This window comes from Silene latifolia, chromosome Y, assembly GCF_048544455.1.
Source record: "Silene latifolia isolate original U9 population chromosome Y, ASM4854445v1, whole genome shotgun sequence".
NCBI classification, from domain to species: domain Eukaryota; kingdom Viridiplantae; phylum Streptophyta; class Magnoliopsida; order Caryophyllales; family Caryophyllaceae; genus Silene; species Silene latifolia.
Genome location: NC_133538.1, coordinates 406638671 through 406654100, shown reverse-complemented (window position 1 = coordinate 406654100; position 15430 = coordinate 406638671). Strand labels below are relative to the sequence as shown.

General features: G+C 41.3%; 1 protein-coding gene and 1 non-coding gene across 2 annotated transcripts; both read right to left on the bottom strand.

The window, feature by feature from the left end:
- Window positions 1-7463: 7463 nt before the first annotated feature.
- On the bottom strand, window positions 7464-9034 carry LOC141632275 (uncharacterized). The gene is made up of 5 exons (XM_074444835.1): window positions 8902-9034; window positions 8676-8764; window positions 7952-8614; window positions 7743-7813; window positions 7464-7650 (listed from the first exon to the last, which is right to left on the bottom strand). Exons 1-5 carry the CDS (start codon window positions 9032-9034, stop codon window positions 7464-7466), a joined length of 1143 nt encoding a protein of 380 aa, XP_074300936.1.
- A 5136-nt stretch (window positions 9035-14170) lies between these two features.
- Window positions 14171-14279, bottom strand: LOC141635629 (small nucleolar RNA R71). Its single transcript, XR_012540302.1, has one exon. It is a non-coding gene; the product is annotated as a small nucleolar RNA R71 (small nucleolar RNA).
- Between the last annotated feature and the right edge of the window lie 1151 nt (window positions 14280-15430).

The following is a 15430-nucleotide window of genomic DNA, read 5'->3' as shown; positions in this document are numbered from 1 at the left end:
CCCCTTGATTATTGCTATTTTACACGGTCTATTAAGGGTATTAGGCTTTGCAATTTTTCGATCATAAAATCGCCATTTTTGCTTGTTGATTGTCGATTAATTGCAATTTGTAGGTTCCTAATCATCAAGTAAGTAATTCCTACACTTCTTTGCATTTTAATTCCATTAATTTTGCCTTTTATGAAGTAAATTAGGAATTAGGGTTTCGGTTTTCCCTTTTGGGTCGAAATTATCGACTATAATTTTGATTCAATACTTTTTTTATCTTACTTGATGCTTAATTCCCATGCCTCGTTGATATTTACTTGTTTAAATTGAATTTTTGCGAGAAATTTGCGATTAGGGCTATTTTCAGTCGAAATTGTCGACTGTCAACTGGTTTTGTTGCTGTTCATGCTTAATTTCCATCTATTGTTGCTTAATTGGCTGCCATTGTTGCCTGTTACCCGCACCCTATCGCTGTTTACCTGCTGTCGTTCGATATTTTTAAGAAAAATATGGGAATTTGGGCTGTTAGTCGAATTTTTTTTCCGACTATTTGGGGAATTGTCATACTGTTTTCACGCTATTTTCATGCTGTTTAACTGCTGTTTTCTTATCAAATTCCCCTGCCCTATTTGTTCAGGATGGATTCCAGCTCTATGCCTTCTATGAGCTCCTCTTCCAGTCCATCCTTGTCTCTGTCTGAGACAGTAGTCCCTACTGCTACTACCGTCTCCGCACCTGCCAGTACCTCTGTTTTTCTAATTTCTACTGCTGGCACTGTTTTTTTCTTTGCTAGCCTGTTTCATTGCCACCTCGATCCACGGCCAATACTACGGCTACCATGCTTTCGCTAGTCTTTCTTCTTGATGTCGGTCACGAGCTGCAGCCAGCCCTACTTCTTGACCACGGTGAGCACACCTGTGGCGGACTCACCCGCAGTCGCAGCTGCTTTACGGGCGACCCTAGTTCCTCGTACCGTCACTAGATGGTTTTCTACCTCAAGTTCTAGAGGCCAAGGCCGGGGTCGCGGTCGTGCTTGTGCTACACCTGCTCCTAGCGTCAGGTGGCACGGTTACCATCCGAGGGGACGACTCCCTCGACTCCCACCCTGAGTACCCGCAGGTAATTTTCGTTAATGGTGTACATCATAAGAGATTTTATAACTTAGTTGGCTGCGAGTTTCTCCCTGCCCGTTTCTTAGACCGTCCAGCACTTGAGAGGCTCGGTTTCTATGAGCCTGTTTGTGAGCTTTTACGGGGCACGGGGATGGCCGGACTCATCACTATGAGTGGCCACACTTTTCTGGAGCTGAGTCTCGAGTTCTTCAGCTCCTTCACCTTCTCTTCCGGGGCACACGACGCTGTCCCCACTAGTCTTTCTGTGTCTTTCCGGTTGTTCAACCGGACCTTTTCGCTGACATTAGAGGAGTTTGGTACCAGACTCGACCTTTCCTTTACGGGCGACACTGCTGCCCCTAGAAAGGACATTCGTCAGCTTTGGCGGACCTTGGCCCAGACCACCTTTCTGGAGCGAAAGCTCGCTCAAGTCCACCTTTACCCTGCCCGTTACTTTCTTAGACTGATGGGGAGCATCATTTTTTGCCGAAGGGAGCCAAACAACATCAACAACAACGAGCTCTCCATCTTAGGCGGTTACCTGAACATCGACTGCGAGGGTCCTTTTACCCTCAACATCGCCTATTTGACCGCCCAGTACTTCCAGGCCCAGGGGGAGAAGGTCACGGGATCTATTGTATGAGGTGGCATAGCCCCCATTCTTACCTGTTACCTCTTCCTTGTGTGGCCTCGTGACTTACCGTACCTAGAGGGTGATAGGTACCTGATCCTAGCGTCCATGCAGTCTCAGACCTGGCTGACTTCTGACTAATGGACTTGGAAGATAGATGGTTCCTTGTCCGTGGACCTACCTTGCACCACTCTCCCCCGTCTAGCCCCTTTGCGTACTATTGCACGGGGCGCCCGACTTCCACCTCTACCTGACTACCACCTTCATGTCCGCCAACCTACTACTTTACCCGCCGCTAGGAAGCGGCGTAGACTTGAGACCGGAGAGGGATCCGCACCTTCCACGGGTGGTCAGACTTCCACGGCCACACCTACCCCGATCCCTACTCCTACTCCTACTCCCGCACCCGCCGACCAGACACAGACACAGCCGGTCTTACCGACTAATTTTGTACCTCCACCACCCTTTGAGGCGTCCTCGGTCATGGACCAAGGGCGTCGTAACGGTTTGTTAGTTGAGATTGCAGAGAGACAGGCTCGTATGGAGAAGGACATAGCTTTGACTTTGTGCCCTCTATACGAGTACCATTTGAGGCGACATTGTCCGATCCCAGAGGGTTGGCCACAAACTTCCTTCTACCGGTACCCAGCTGAGGGGTACATGGAGTCTGCTAGTGAGGAGGAGGACGAGGACCCAGCGGCGGCGGCGAAGAGAGCTCGAGCTGAGCAGAGGAGGAGGAGAGAGCAGGAGGTAGATCCGGACTTCACGGTGACGGTGGAGGACGACCGTGACAGTGACGAGGAGGCCGACGAGTAGCTGCTGGTCTACTCACTTCCCCAGTTTTCTGGCTAGTTTGGGGAAGTTTGTGTTTTGTATGTCCATCTCACTCTTTTATTTTTGTCTCCTTTTTATTTTATTATTTTTCATTCTTTAATGGTTGTATATTCCCGTTCCCCTGTATATATCTGCTAGTGTATGCTGGAGGAAAACGAGGGCGTTGTCCGTTTTGGTTTGGGGAGGGTAGTGCATCCTTTTGAGTCTGCATTTTCATTTGTTTTGCATTCACGTTTATTTATTTCAGCATGCATTGTTTATTTATTTCATTAAAAATCAAAAAATTCAAAAAATTAGAAAATTTCAAAAATATTCACGTTTATTTTTGCATATAGGTTGAGTCGGAACGGTTGATTTCCGTGATGATATTGCACTATAACTTGTCATTTTACTTGAGCCTTGCACTTCTATTGATGGTTATTAGCTTTGTCATATGCATAGTCTACGAGTTTTTGTTCAAATATAGCTGACTGTTTAGACTTGACCTGATAAATTGGCAACCTACTTTACAATTTCCGAGGTTTAGAGGCCATAACTGGTGACATTCATGACCAGTTCATTAGGAATTGAAGGTAGTACTCCTTGCATAGCATGTTCATCATTTTTGCACTTTTATGACATTCGATTTCTTATCAAATGCACACATTCGGGTTTGTGATCGGTGTCACATGCAGGGAGGTGCTTGCAAATTTTTCCCTTTTCTTATATTTTTCATCCATTTAGCTCCACTTAAGCCAAAACTTGCCTTTTGACCCATTAGCTACATCCCAAACTGAGCCTGCCTAGTCAAGCTAGTTTAGTTTGTCTTTTGTGGTACATTTTTCCGTTTGCAGTTTGGCCCGTGTGTATTTGATTGGAGTTGGTGTAAATAGAGGAAGGAGAAAAAGAAAAGAAAAAAGAATTTAAAAAAAAAGAGAAAAACGTGAAAAGAAGATAAAAAGAAAGAAAAAGAAAAAAAAGTGTGATTCACGTGAAAAGAAAAAAAAAAAGAAAAAAAATGAATGAAGAAAAAAAAGAGAAATCACGTTTGTACAGTGATAGAAGCCAGAGAAGGAAAATTCAAAAATTTTGAGCTGGTTATTCATTTGAGTCCGTCTGTATTCATTTCTATCTTGTGACGGTCTCACTCCTCCGTTTTTTTCATATATTTTTGAGGAGATTGTGTATGAGATTAGTGAGTTGTGTGCCAGATGAAGGGCACTTGTACTCTATTTTTCAGTCAGTTGAGATTTGGATGGTCTTATATGGTCTTGGTTAGAAACTAGCTTGACGCTTTTATCTCCACTTTACCATAACTTGTTTTGCCTTTTCTCACCTGAACCTCACTATTCCCATATCATTTGTAATCCCTCGGCTGTGACGGACATTATTGGTTGGAGTGTGTGCATTAGTACTTGAATCGTCTTTCATTTTTGTTGCATGCATGCTATGTAGGTCGCAGTTAGGTGAGTGACTGTTTCTCCTTCTCTCTTTTACATATAACATTCACCCTTTGCTTCATGAGAGAAGAGTGACCACGTGAGAGTCCGATTTTTTTGGTCTTGCAAAGTCGATAGGTTGGCTATATTTCTGAACAGCTTATAACTCGTTTGCGTATTGACTGCTTAGCTATGACTGTTAATTTTTGCTGCATGAAATTGGTTCAAGTAGACAAGTTAAGCTAGCTCTGAGTTTTCATTTCCGTTCCATTATTTGCATTCTAGTTTACTCGAGGATGAGTAAAGGTTCGGTTTGGGGAGATTTGATACGTGCATTTTGTATAGTCTTTTTAGCCTAATTTAGCACGTATTTCTATGTACTTTTGTACTATTTATATTTCATTTTACCCCCGAATTGGCTACTTTGGTTCGTTTTGCCCGTTTTGTAGAAATGAACGCGGAAGTAGTGGAATCGTACCATTTTCGGCCTTTTTTCATGCATTTTGAGGAGACGGGATTTTCTAGAGTGAGACCTTGCATTGGGATGCGTGAAGGAACGGTCTACGAGGTAGTCGGTTACGAGTTTGAGCTGATCTGAAAGAAGAATACTCGATCGAGCTGTTTTATCACTCGATCGAGTGGTTTCTATAGCTGCAGTTGGCCGATCGAGAGGTTTTATACTCGATCAAGAAGTGCTGGAAATTGAGGCTACTCGATCGAGTAACAATTATACTCGATCGAGTAGATATTTTGGAGAAATGCTCGATCGAGTGGTTTCAGACTACTCGATCGAGTGGTTTTGGCTGGCGTAGGCTTTAATTAGCCTGTGAACTTGTTTTAGTTTTTGGACTTAGCATATTTTCTATTTAAACGTACATTAGCTAGGTCATTAGGAGGATATTCTATTCTATCGAAGTTTCATCTATCATTCATCTTTCACAGTAAAGACTGCGTTACTCTTTTCTTCTCTACTGTAACTTTTGCTTTGGGATTTTCTCGCTCGGATTTGTTTGTTCTTTACGCCGGATTCTTGTGATTGTAATCTCTTTCTCTTTTCTTAATATTAATCTCTCTTTCATTTACTTCAATTGCTTGTTTTGCTACTTTTACTTTCTACCCTAATTATGCAATTTAATTATCTTTTCATTATGTTTATTGTTAGTTCATTCATCGTTATTAGTTTTGACAATATTAATAGCATGAGTAGCTAATCTGTTTCATGTTGGGATTAGGGGATCTACGGTAGAAATGTGACGATGTAGTAAATAGGTTAGATGAATTAATTATGAGATTCTATCCCCATAGCAATATAACTGTATTTACCGACATAGTTGAGTGCACGCTTCTGAGTCACCTTTTTAATCTGGTTAAATTTAATCCTGGATCGGAAGATTGGACTAAATAGACCTGCTATGAACAGTAAACTACCCTGACGAGGACGGAAGTTAAGTTAGCGGAAATCTAGGATAGAAAGTGGATCGGAAGGACCTTTCCATATCCGTCTCACAGTAATTTATCTAAGTTGTTTACAGTTGAGTCATTGGACTACCGTAGTGAAACGAAATTCTAACATGTCCCCTCTTTATTGATAGTTTATCACTCTATCCTAGAGACAGGCTAGGTAAAAGCTCTCAATCGAGTAATTTTAGTCACTCGATCGAATGGTCATTTTTCAGGGGTTCTTGATCAAGTTGTCTGTACTCGATCGATTAACTGAAGAGGAAAAGGTGTCGATCGATTAACTTCAAAGCCCTCGATCGAGCAAAGTCTCAAGCAAGAAGAAAAGCTCTTGATCGAGTATGTTACAAACTCTCGATTGTGCAAATGAAAGGAAAAGCTCTCTATCGAGCAGTTTCTGCGTATATACACGAGGGAGTACATTTTTTCCCGTATTCTATTTTCATATTCATCCTCTTGTTCTTCCCTATATTTTCGATAAACCCCAATCCCTCAAGCTCATTCTCCATTTTCTTCCCAAATTTACCAAGTTAATTGTCCAAATAATTTCCTAATCATCAATTAAATCATTCACCCTTATTTGCTTCATCAATTTTCGATTAAATTTAAGCTATTTGCGAAAATTAGGGTTTGCAAAAATCGATTAATTTTGATTAATTTGAAGTGTTCCTTGATTTTAATTGCATTTCTTGTTGGGTAATTATTCAAGTAAGTTCCTTCCCCTTTTATTTAATGTTTAATTCCTACTTTACCTTGATTTTGTGCGAATTAGGGTTGTGAAAAATCGATTTAGGTAAAAATTCGAATTAGTTGATTGTATGTTGATTTGGAACTTGCTTTTGATTGTAGGATGGATAGTAGTATGTCGACTTACGCCTCTACTTCTGCTACTACTCCGCCTGTTTCTCATACGGTGGTCCCTGCTACTACCACCGCTACTGTCACCACCGCGGATACTGCTGCTGCCGCTCCTGTTACTACCGTGGTGTCGACCCCTGCTGTGTCGACACCCACACCTGTTACTAGTGCCCTTGTTCCTGCTGTCGTCACTGCTGCTGCCATTGTAACTGTTCCTGTAGCTGCTTCTGGTTCACGTGCGGGGAAGAATATAGGGTTTCGCGCTGTTGCTTTATGGGCTGCTGCCCGACGTGATGCTGACACTTCCACCGGAGACTTTACCTGAGTTTCCGCAGGTACGTTTTATATCCCCGTCCCATCGCACTCGATTTTTAAATTTAATGGAATGTGACATGACATCGACCCGTTTCTTGTGTCGACCATCCTTAGAGAAATTGAGAATTTTTGAGCCCGTTGTTGAGCTTCTCAATGGGACGGGAATGTCGGGATTGGCCACCATGAAATAGCTCACATATTGACAATCGACCTTAGAATTCTTCAGCTCTTTCACCTTTTGCCCTGCGGCCTATGCGACTGATTACGGGAGCAAGTGCATTACTTTCAGACTGTTTAAAACCACTTTCACCTAGACTTTAGCTGAGTTTGGGAGGCGGTTGGGTTTAATTAGTGACGGTCTTCTGGAGCCTCCTAGGATGATCCTGGCTCTGCTTTGGCCTACACTTGCACACACTCCCTTCAGTCAGCGACGTGTTGCTCACGTCCAGTTACCCCCAGCCCATTACTTTCTCCGTCTACTAGGAGAGACCATTTTTGGTCGTCACGAGCCCAACAATGTTAACAATTTCAAGCTGTCCATTTTAGCGGGTTACCTGGACATTGACAACGGTAAATCCATTGTTTTTAACATTTCCTACTTGACTGCTCAACATTTTAACACTGTCGGGCAGAAAGTGACAGGCACGATAGCTTGTGGTGGGTTAGTCACTCGCATCGCCCGCGGCCTTTTCCCCGACTTTCCCCGTGGTCTTCCTTTTTTAGATAAGGATTATGTCGTCGACATTTTTTTTTTTCGTGAAATGTGAAAATTATATTAATAATTAGGAGTTTAAGTACGTTACCACCAATACAAGCATTTCATTAGTTACCCTTTGTCACACAATTAATCTAAACAATGTTTACATCCAAGGTGACCAGCTCAAGCATTGATACTTGGATGTCCACTTCCAGGTTTGTCCTCTGCCTTGCACAATGGTTTGAATAGACTTGAATACATATGAAGGCAAAAGAAGCTGACTCTCCACCCTGCATAGATTTAGAGCCATCCAAATCTGATATACCATGGCCAAAATACCTGTGATGACAATGTTCTTTTTCATTAGAGACCTGCATCTCCACAAGCAACACTATTCTATGATCCATGTACTAGGCAAAGCAACTTCCAACCAATCAGCTAGCATAGTCCAACATTTAGCACTGAACCTGCACTTATACAACAGATGATTATAATCCTCAGGCTGTGCCATACACATATCACAGATGCTATCATTAATGATGCTAAAACGTAGCAGTCTATCCTTTATCATAAGTCTCCCTTGGATAGCCAACCAACCTATAAACGAGCGCTTGGGCTAGTTGAGTCTGTTTTAAATAACAGGGTGCCATGTGCCCTTAGTCTGATCTCCTTGCAACCAAGAATACCCCACAGAGATAGTGTATCTCCCTGTATTTGTGCTCCATTTGCCATTGTAATATGCAGACTTGAAATGATCCTTGACCTGACATAGTTTTCTCCATGTCCAACTAGAGCTAGCAGTAGGAACATAATCTAACCAATTCTCACCTTTAATATACATGTGATTCACCCATCTAATCCACAAATGATCAGCCTTTTTTGCTAGCCACCAGACATATTTTCCAAGCATAGCCACATTCCATAGTTTGCAATTTACTATACCAAGCCCACCAAACTTCTTGTCAGTACAAACCTTATACCAAGCCACAGGAGAAGTTTTGTGAAAATCATCAGAGCCACTCCAGAGGTAGTTCCTACAAATTTTCTCAATTCTATTCATCACTGTAAGGGGAATGATAAATATACGTGACCAAAAACTATGGAGTTGTGAGAGCACAGCCTGAACAAGTACAAGTCTACCTGCATAGCTGAGTTTTCTAGCACCCCATCCATGAATTCTCATCACCACTCTCTCAGCAAGTCTTGAACAATCCCCCACTGTCATTCTCTTATAATAAATGGGGATTCCAAGGTACCTGACAGGGAATTTCCCCTCTCTGAAGCCTGAAAGTCCCAGAACAAACTGAATATCCTCATTACTAATACCATTAAAAATAAATATCAGACTTCTCTCTATTTATTACCAGTCCAGAAGCACTAGAAAATGTGGCAAATGCTCTTAGAATGGTGCAAATAGAAGGCTTGTCCCCCCTACAAAACATTAGTAGATCATCTGCAAAGCACAGATGAGTCAGGCTAAGTGCTCTACAGAGAGGATGATAGTTGAACCCCATAGTATTTGTCATTGAAGTCAAAATCCTACTAAGCTATTCCATGCTAAGAGTAAATAATAAAGGTGACATGGATCACCTTGTCTGATGCCTCTCTTGCCTTGGAAGTAACCAAAGTTGGAGCCATTAAGAGACAGAGTAAACCTTGGAGTTGTGATGCCTTCCATTATCCACTGAATCATCTGAGAAGGGAATTCAAGGGCATATAACATTTCTCTAATGAATTCCAATTCAATTGAGTCATATGTCTTCTTGAGGTCCACCTTCATCAAACACCTAGGTGAACAAGCTTTTCTTTTGTGCAGTTTAACCAAGTTATGACAGATCAGGATGTTATCAACAATGTCCCTCCCTTTTAAAAAAGCACTCTAATTCTCACTAACAATATCAGGCAGCATAGAAGCTAATCTATTACAAATCACTTTTGATATAACCCTATAGACCACATTGCAGCAAGCAATAGGTCTAAAATTAGCCACAGTCAGAGGTCTTTCCTTCTTAGGAATTAAAGTCAAAGTGGTAGAGTTTACTTGCTTAAGCATTTTCCCAGCATAGAAAAACTCCTTCACAACTTCTATTAAATCAGATCCAATAATAGCAAAAGCATCCTTAAAAAATTGAGAAGTATACCCATCAGGTCCAGGTGCTTTATCAGCAAGAATAGAAAATAAAGCCTCCTTGATCTCCTTATCAGTCACAGCTCCAGTTAACAAAAGTCTATGCTCATCAGTCACTAATTTACCTTTCTGAACAGTGCCTCTATGAACCTTAGCCACCTTTGTTTGTGTACCCCGAAGATTCTTGTAATATTTGACAAAAGCTCCCTCTACGGCATCAGGGGTGGTCTGATTAAGGCCATCCATGTCATGAATCCACAGGATCCTATTCTGCATCCTTCGTGCTTTGATGACACTATGGAATTAGTGAGTATTGTCATCTCCATCTTTGAACCATTGAGTTTTGGTTTTTTGAGCAAGGAAGCTTCTCATAGCTACCTCCCTTTCTCTATAAAGTATATCAGCTTCCTTTACTACATGCTGCAAAGTAGTATTAGTTGGATCTGAGTGTAACTGGTTCTGCATACTGTGGAGATGCATCAGAGCTACCTTAGTAGTGGTCTCAATATTAGCATAGCCAGCATTATTAAGTTTTTTTAGTGGCTTCTTTAGTAGCTTCGGTTTTTTAACAAACTGAAACATTTTATACCCATACAAAGGTATGCTCTAAATCTCTTTAATAAGATTCTAAAAACCAGGGTCTTTTCCCCACATATTGAAGTACTTAAAACTACGTTTCTGTTTGCCTACTTCAGGAGTGAGATTCATAGTACAAGGGCAATGTTCAAATACTCCCTCTGGGTGAAACACAGTAATGGTATTAGGGAATTCAGACAACCAGTTATCATTCACTAGAGTTCTATCAATCCTGCTGAACTTCAAGTCACCAACCTCATGTTTGTTTGTCCAGGTGAAGAATGCTCCCTGAGCAGTTATATCACATAAGCCACAAACATCAACACAGTCCTGAAACTCCCTCACCTCAGCAGCAGTAACTACAGAACCAATTCTTTCATTCATAGCCAAGACATTATTAAAGTCTCCCATGACAACCCAAGGCCCCATGATAGAATTCCTCATATTTTTAAGAGATTTCCATAAAGGAAGACGTTCAGCAAGTCTATTAAACCCATAAACCATTGATAACCACCAAACAACACCAGTTGGTAAATAAGTGATTTTGGTATGCACCACCTGAGCCTCACTTCCCAGAACCTCAACATCACAATTACCAGCATCCCAAATGATCCAAATCCGACCACCATCATGGCTATCATTGTTATACACCAAGGACCAATGAGAACCAATCCCCTGATGTACTTTATTAATAGCAGATGTTCAAACTCTAGTTTCTAATAACCCACATACTCCTAATTTATTTGAATGCAAAAACCACCTAATATCTTTATGTTTATTTACACTATTCATACCACGGACATTCCAGAAACCAATACTACCCATTTTTAATTACTAGTCCTGGATCACCCATATCCTCCTCAACCACTTTCCTATACTGCACAGAATGTTCAAGGACTTCCAAAAAAGCTCTTCTGCCACTACCAGCACTTATACCTCGTTGCCTAGTGAATTTAGTAAGGACCCTTGCAGGAGAGAAAAGGGGTAAAAGAGACAGGGATAGGAGTGACTAAGCCTCTGGAGATATTAAAATTTTGCCTTGGTTGGACCATTAAAGATCTGACAGGTGGTGGAGCTACAGGAGGATCAGGTACAACTACAGGTTGTTGCTGAACCCTCCCCTTTGGTACCCATTTTTGCCTGACTTTTCCTTGTCCATGCTATTTCTTAGTCCTACATTACCTAGCCAAATGACCCACACCCTTACACTCCATGCAGATGACTGGTTTCCATTCATAGTGCATAATATGTCTATGAAGGACATCCACTTCATTAGTAAACTCTATCACATCAGGAAGATCTGCACCCATTTTAACCTCAACCATCACCCTAGCATGACCTATAAATGTTTTCAGTTGAGTATTACTATCACATCTCACAGGAACCCCTACCAGACCTGCAATATTCTTCAAAGCATTCCCCCAAAACTTAAGAGGTAATCCATAGAATCTGATCCAGATTGGTACCATATCAACAGCCTCACGAATCAGGTTAGCAGTCGGAGTCCATTCCTTGACAACAACAGGTTTGTTATCAAAGAAGACTAGCCCAGACTGTAAGACGCGTAACTTCATAGCCTCAGTTTTGAAACGAACAAGGAATATGCCATTAGAATGAAAAGAAATTTGATTATATTCGGTATACCCCCAAACTCGTTTCACAAACCCATCAATTATCTTAAATGGAGGATTCGCACCGAGGACATAACAGTAGATTGCAGTCGACCAATATTCTAATTCAGAATCACTGTCAGCAGAAGTCAAATGAAGAAGACTTACTCTTTCAGATGGAGCTGACCCTGATCCCGAATTCACCTCAGTCCAAACACTCCCATCATCAGATTCTTCTTCATCAATTGAATCCATACCATTGCTAAGATTGAACGGCCTGATTTCCCCATCCTCATCAAGAATGTAATCCTCAAGATGGATATCAACCTGAGAATCATCGATTTCATGATCGAGATGTTGAAACCTAGAACCAGAAGGATTATTATGTCAATTATTATTACTAATCTGTGTTTTTGGAGTTTTTTGAGAATTATTATGACGTATTAATCTAACTACTCTACTAGATTTAGGCTGATTACGTTTTTGACGAGACATTGCTAATCAAAGATGGAGATCGCCTAAATTGTCTCTCTCTCTAGGTTGTTGCATTCTCTCTCATTCAATCAAAACATTCTCTTCATGTTTTATATGCACTGGCTGGCAGCTGACCAAAGGACGTGGAAGATAGGCACTTCCACGTTCGTGAATTTACCTTCACCCTCTCTACCCTGTCTTTTACCGTTGACTACTTTGACGGGTAGACTTCCACCTCCTTGATACGTGCATATTCTATACACTTTATCTGTGGTTTTGGCACGTATTTCCATGCATAATTAGTAGCTTAAAGCTACTATTTCTCCCGAAACGGTTTACTTTGCATTTTCTATGATTTATTGTAGGAATGCGTGGAAGTAGGCTAAATCAGGCCAAGTTCGTCCTCCGGAAGCGAATTCAGGGAAGCCAAGAGGAAGGAGAGTTCATTCACTCACCTTGGGATGCGTGCAAGGAGTGAAGAGTTGTTCGGAAGCATCAAGGAGCCACCGACAAGACTTTCGATCGATCGACTAAGACTTCCGATCGATCGACCACGGAGCTTAGGCGAGAAGCTCTTTTGTTCGCATGTTGATCGATCGACCGTGCAGACCAGTCGATCGACCTGATTTCGAGTTGATGTTTAATTTTCCGTGTTAGACTTTTAAAAGCCCAACTTGTAATTAACTTTCGGTATCTTTTATCAGTTGAACGCAGCAACTTTTAGGTTATGTTATTCATTCGGAAAAACCACGAGTTTTTGAGATCTAGCTCGAGACGGAAACCTTTGATTCGAATACTTTGTTCTTGATATTCAATTAGTAAGCCTTTTATGCAATTCTTCTTTTTCTTATTTTTGCTTGTTAATTTAATTCTTGTTTCATCAATTAATTTCAGTAATTGAATTTCTCTCCTTTGTCCTAGTTAGATTTCATCATGTTGAATTTGTCCTTATTTATTAATTTCGCAATTAGTGTAGTCATGATTATGAGTAGGTAATCCTTTGATTGGGAATGAGGTGAACCATGGTATTAAATTAGGATAGTTGTGTAGCATGAGTTCTTCCGTATTGGTCTTGTATCTTTTGATGGACTTCTTTGCTAGGTCGAAAGATTGGTAAATTGATTTATCGCTAGATTTAGAATTTCTCTTGAGTGAAAACTTTGATGAATTCTAGGGAATTTATAGACCGTGAGGTTATTTGAGCTTTGATCGCAAGATTAGCTTATTTTCCCTGAGACCGTGTTGTGAGATCTCTTTGCGCTTGACCTGACTGTTACTTGCCATGGTGAACCGAAATTCCCGATCCTCTCTTTATCTTGTTAAGAATATTCATTTTTGCAATTAGCCTTTTAGCCAACCAATTTCAAAACCCCCAATTAATTGTTACTTTTATAGATCGATAATTAGCAAACAAAATCAACCTTGTCTCTCTCGTGGTTCGACCCTTACTATCACTAGCTATAGTTTTAGTTTGGAATTATAAATTTAATTTTGGTACTAAACGACGGTATCAAATTTTGGCGCCGTTGTCGGGGAGACGGTGTAATTTTGTTTGCTTTATTTTAGTTTATTTTTCTTGTCTCAAGGAACTTTTGTTCCTTGAGGCCGTTGCTTACCTTTGCTTCTAGTTTTGCTTTTGCACGGTTAGAAGACAGGTTTTTGAGAGGAAGACTTGAGTACTCTCACTGTGGAAATTATGGCTACGATATATGATAATTTTCAGCCAAAGGAGCACCACCTTCCAAAGGGGCAACGATTACCTACCCCCCTTCTAGGTAAATTCGAGTTTCGTTCCTCTTATATTGATTTAGTGGAACGGAATCGGTTGCATGGTCTACCAGATGAAGACCCCTTGAAACATATGGAAATTTTCACGGACTATTGTTGTTCAATACCTATACCGGAGGGGGTAACTCAAGATGAAGTAAAGGGGTTCATGTTCTTATACTCCTTGAAGGATTCGGCGCGAGATTGGTATCGCTACCTCGATAGAGTAGCATTTGAGTCACCGATTGGACATCTTTAGCACTAGCCTTCTACAAGAAGTACTTCCCGCCTCTTCGAAGACTCGATGCCTTGAAGAGTAAAATCACGAGTTTTCAGCAAGGAGCCGACGAAGATTTTTGTGAAGCATGGGGACGTTTCAAAAGTTTGGTCCGAGCTGTCCCTCATCATGGCTTCCAGCAATGGTATCTTTGCAATCTATTTTACAATGCTCTATATGATGATTACAAAGTCATTTTGGATGCAGCTGCTAATGGTAGGTTCCAAAATAATACCGGTCAAAGTAAAGGTTGGAACACCATTGAGGAGATGGCAGTCCATAAAGCTGAGTTTGGAAGTTCACGTGGTAAGTCACGAAAGCAAAGTGAAGACATGACTGCTGTTGTGTCACTTATAACTTCCATTTCTACCCGTCTCGAGAAACTCGAGACTTCTGAAGCTTCCAAAGGAAAAGTCGAAGTTCCTATTCAAAACTCAGATGAGATCGAGAAGTTAAGAGAGATGGTCCAACTTCTTTTGGTTCAAGTGGCGAATATGGAAGCAAGTAGGGATTGAGTCCTCACAGAATTTTGTGAAACAATTGGAGAATATGGAGGCTAAGCAAGCCGCTAATTCTTCAATTAAATGTGAAGGGCCGGTTGAGACGATCAATGCCATAAATCTCAGAAGTGGCCTTTCTTATGAAAGCCCGACGAGCAAAAAGGAAGACTCGGGAAATGATGAAGAAGCTCGTTTGAATTCTGATGCAAAACGAAAGTCGAATGCAGATTGATTCGGTCGATCGACCGACATTCGATCGATCGATCAATTGTCGAGACAAAATAGTTTTCTGGTCGAAACTATTCATACCTAGCACATCCATCGATCGACCAAACCCTCGTCGATCGACTCGAGATACCGATGACGATAATTTCGACAGAACGTTCACGCCCAGCTTACTTGGTCGATCGACTACCCATACCAGTCGATCGACTGGATCTCCAGAGCAGGAGGTTACTGATCCTACGGCCAGTGTTGCAGTCCCGTATCCGGAGCGTTTGAAGGCTACCAAGCTGGAGCGTAAGTTTGGTAAGTTTCTGGAGATGGTCCAGAATCTCGAGGTAACAAATCCTTTCACTGATTTAATTACCCAGGTACCCTCTTACGCTAAATTTATGAAAGATATTTTGAATCGTAAGAGAAATTTTCGTGATGATGGTAATGTTGCGTTTGTGGAGGAATGTAATGTTCTTTCACAAGTTAATGTGCCACCTAAATTAAAGGACCCGGGTAGTTTTTCAATTCCTTGCACTATAGGTAACCACGTAATTGGAAAGGCCCTTTGTGA

Bases quoted from the DNA above. Each gene is read 5' to 3' on its own strand.
- LOC141632275 (XM_074444835.1), bottom strand. From the start codon at position 9,034: ATGTTATATGCCCTTGAATTCCCTTCTCAGATGATTCAGTGGATAATG. The intron at 8,765-8,901 runs GTGATCCATGTC...TGTGCTTTGCAG, and splicing joins CAAGAGAGGCATCAGACAAG to ATGATCTACTAATGTTTTGT. The intron at 7,814-7,951 runs GTTATTTAAAAC...TGTATGGCACAG, and splicing joins CTAAGGGCACATGGCACCCT to CCTGAGGATTATAATCATCT.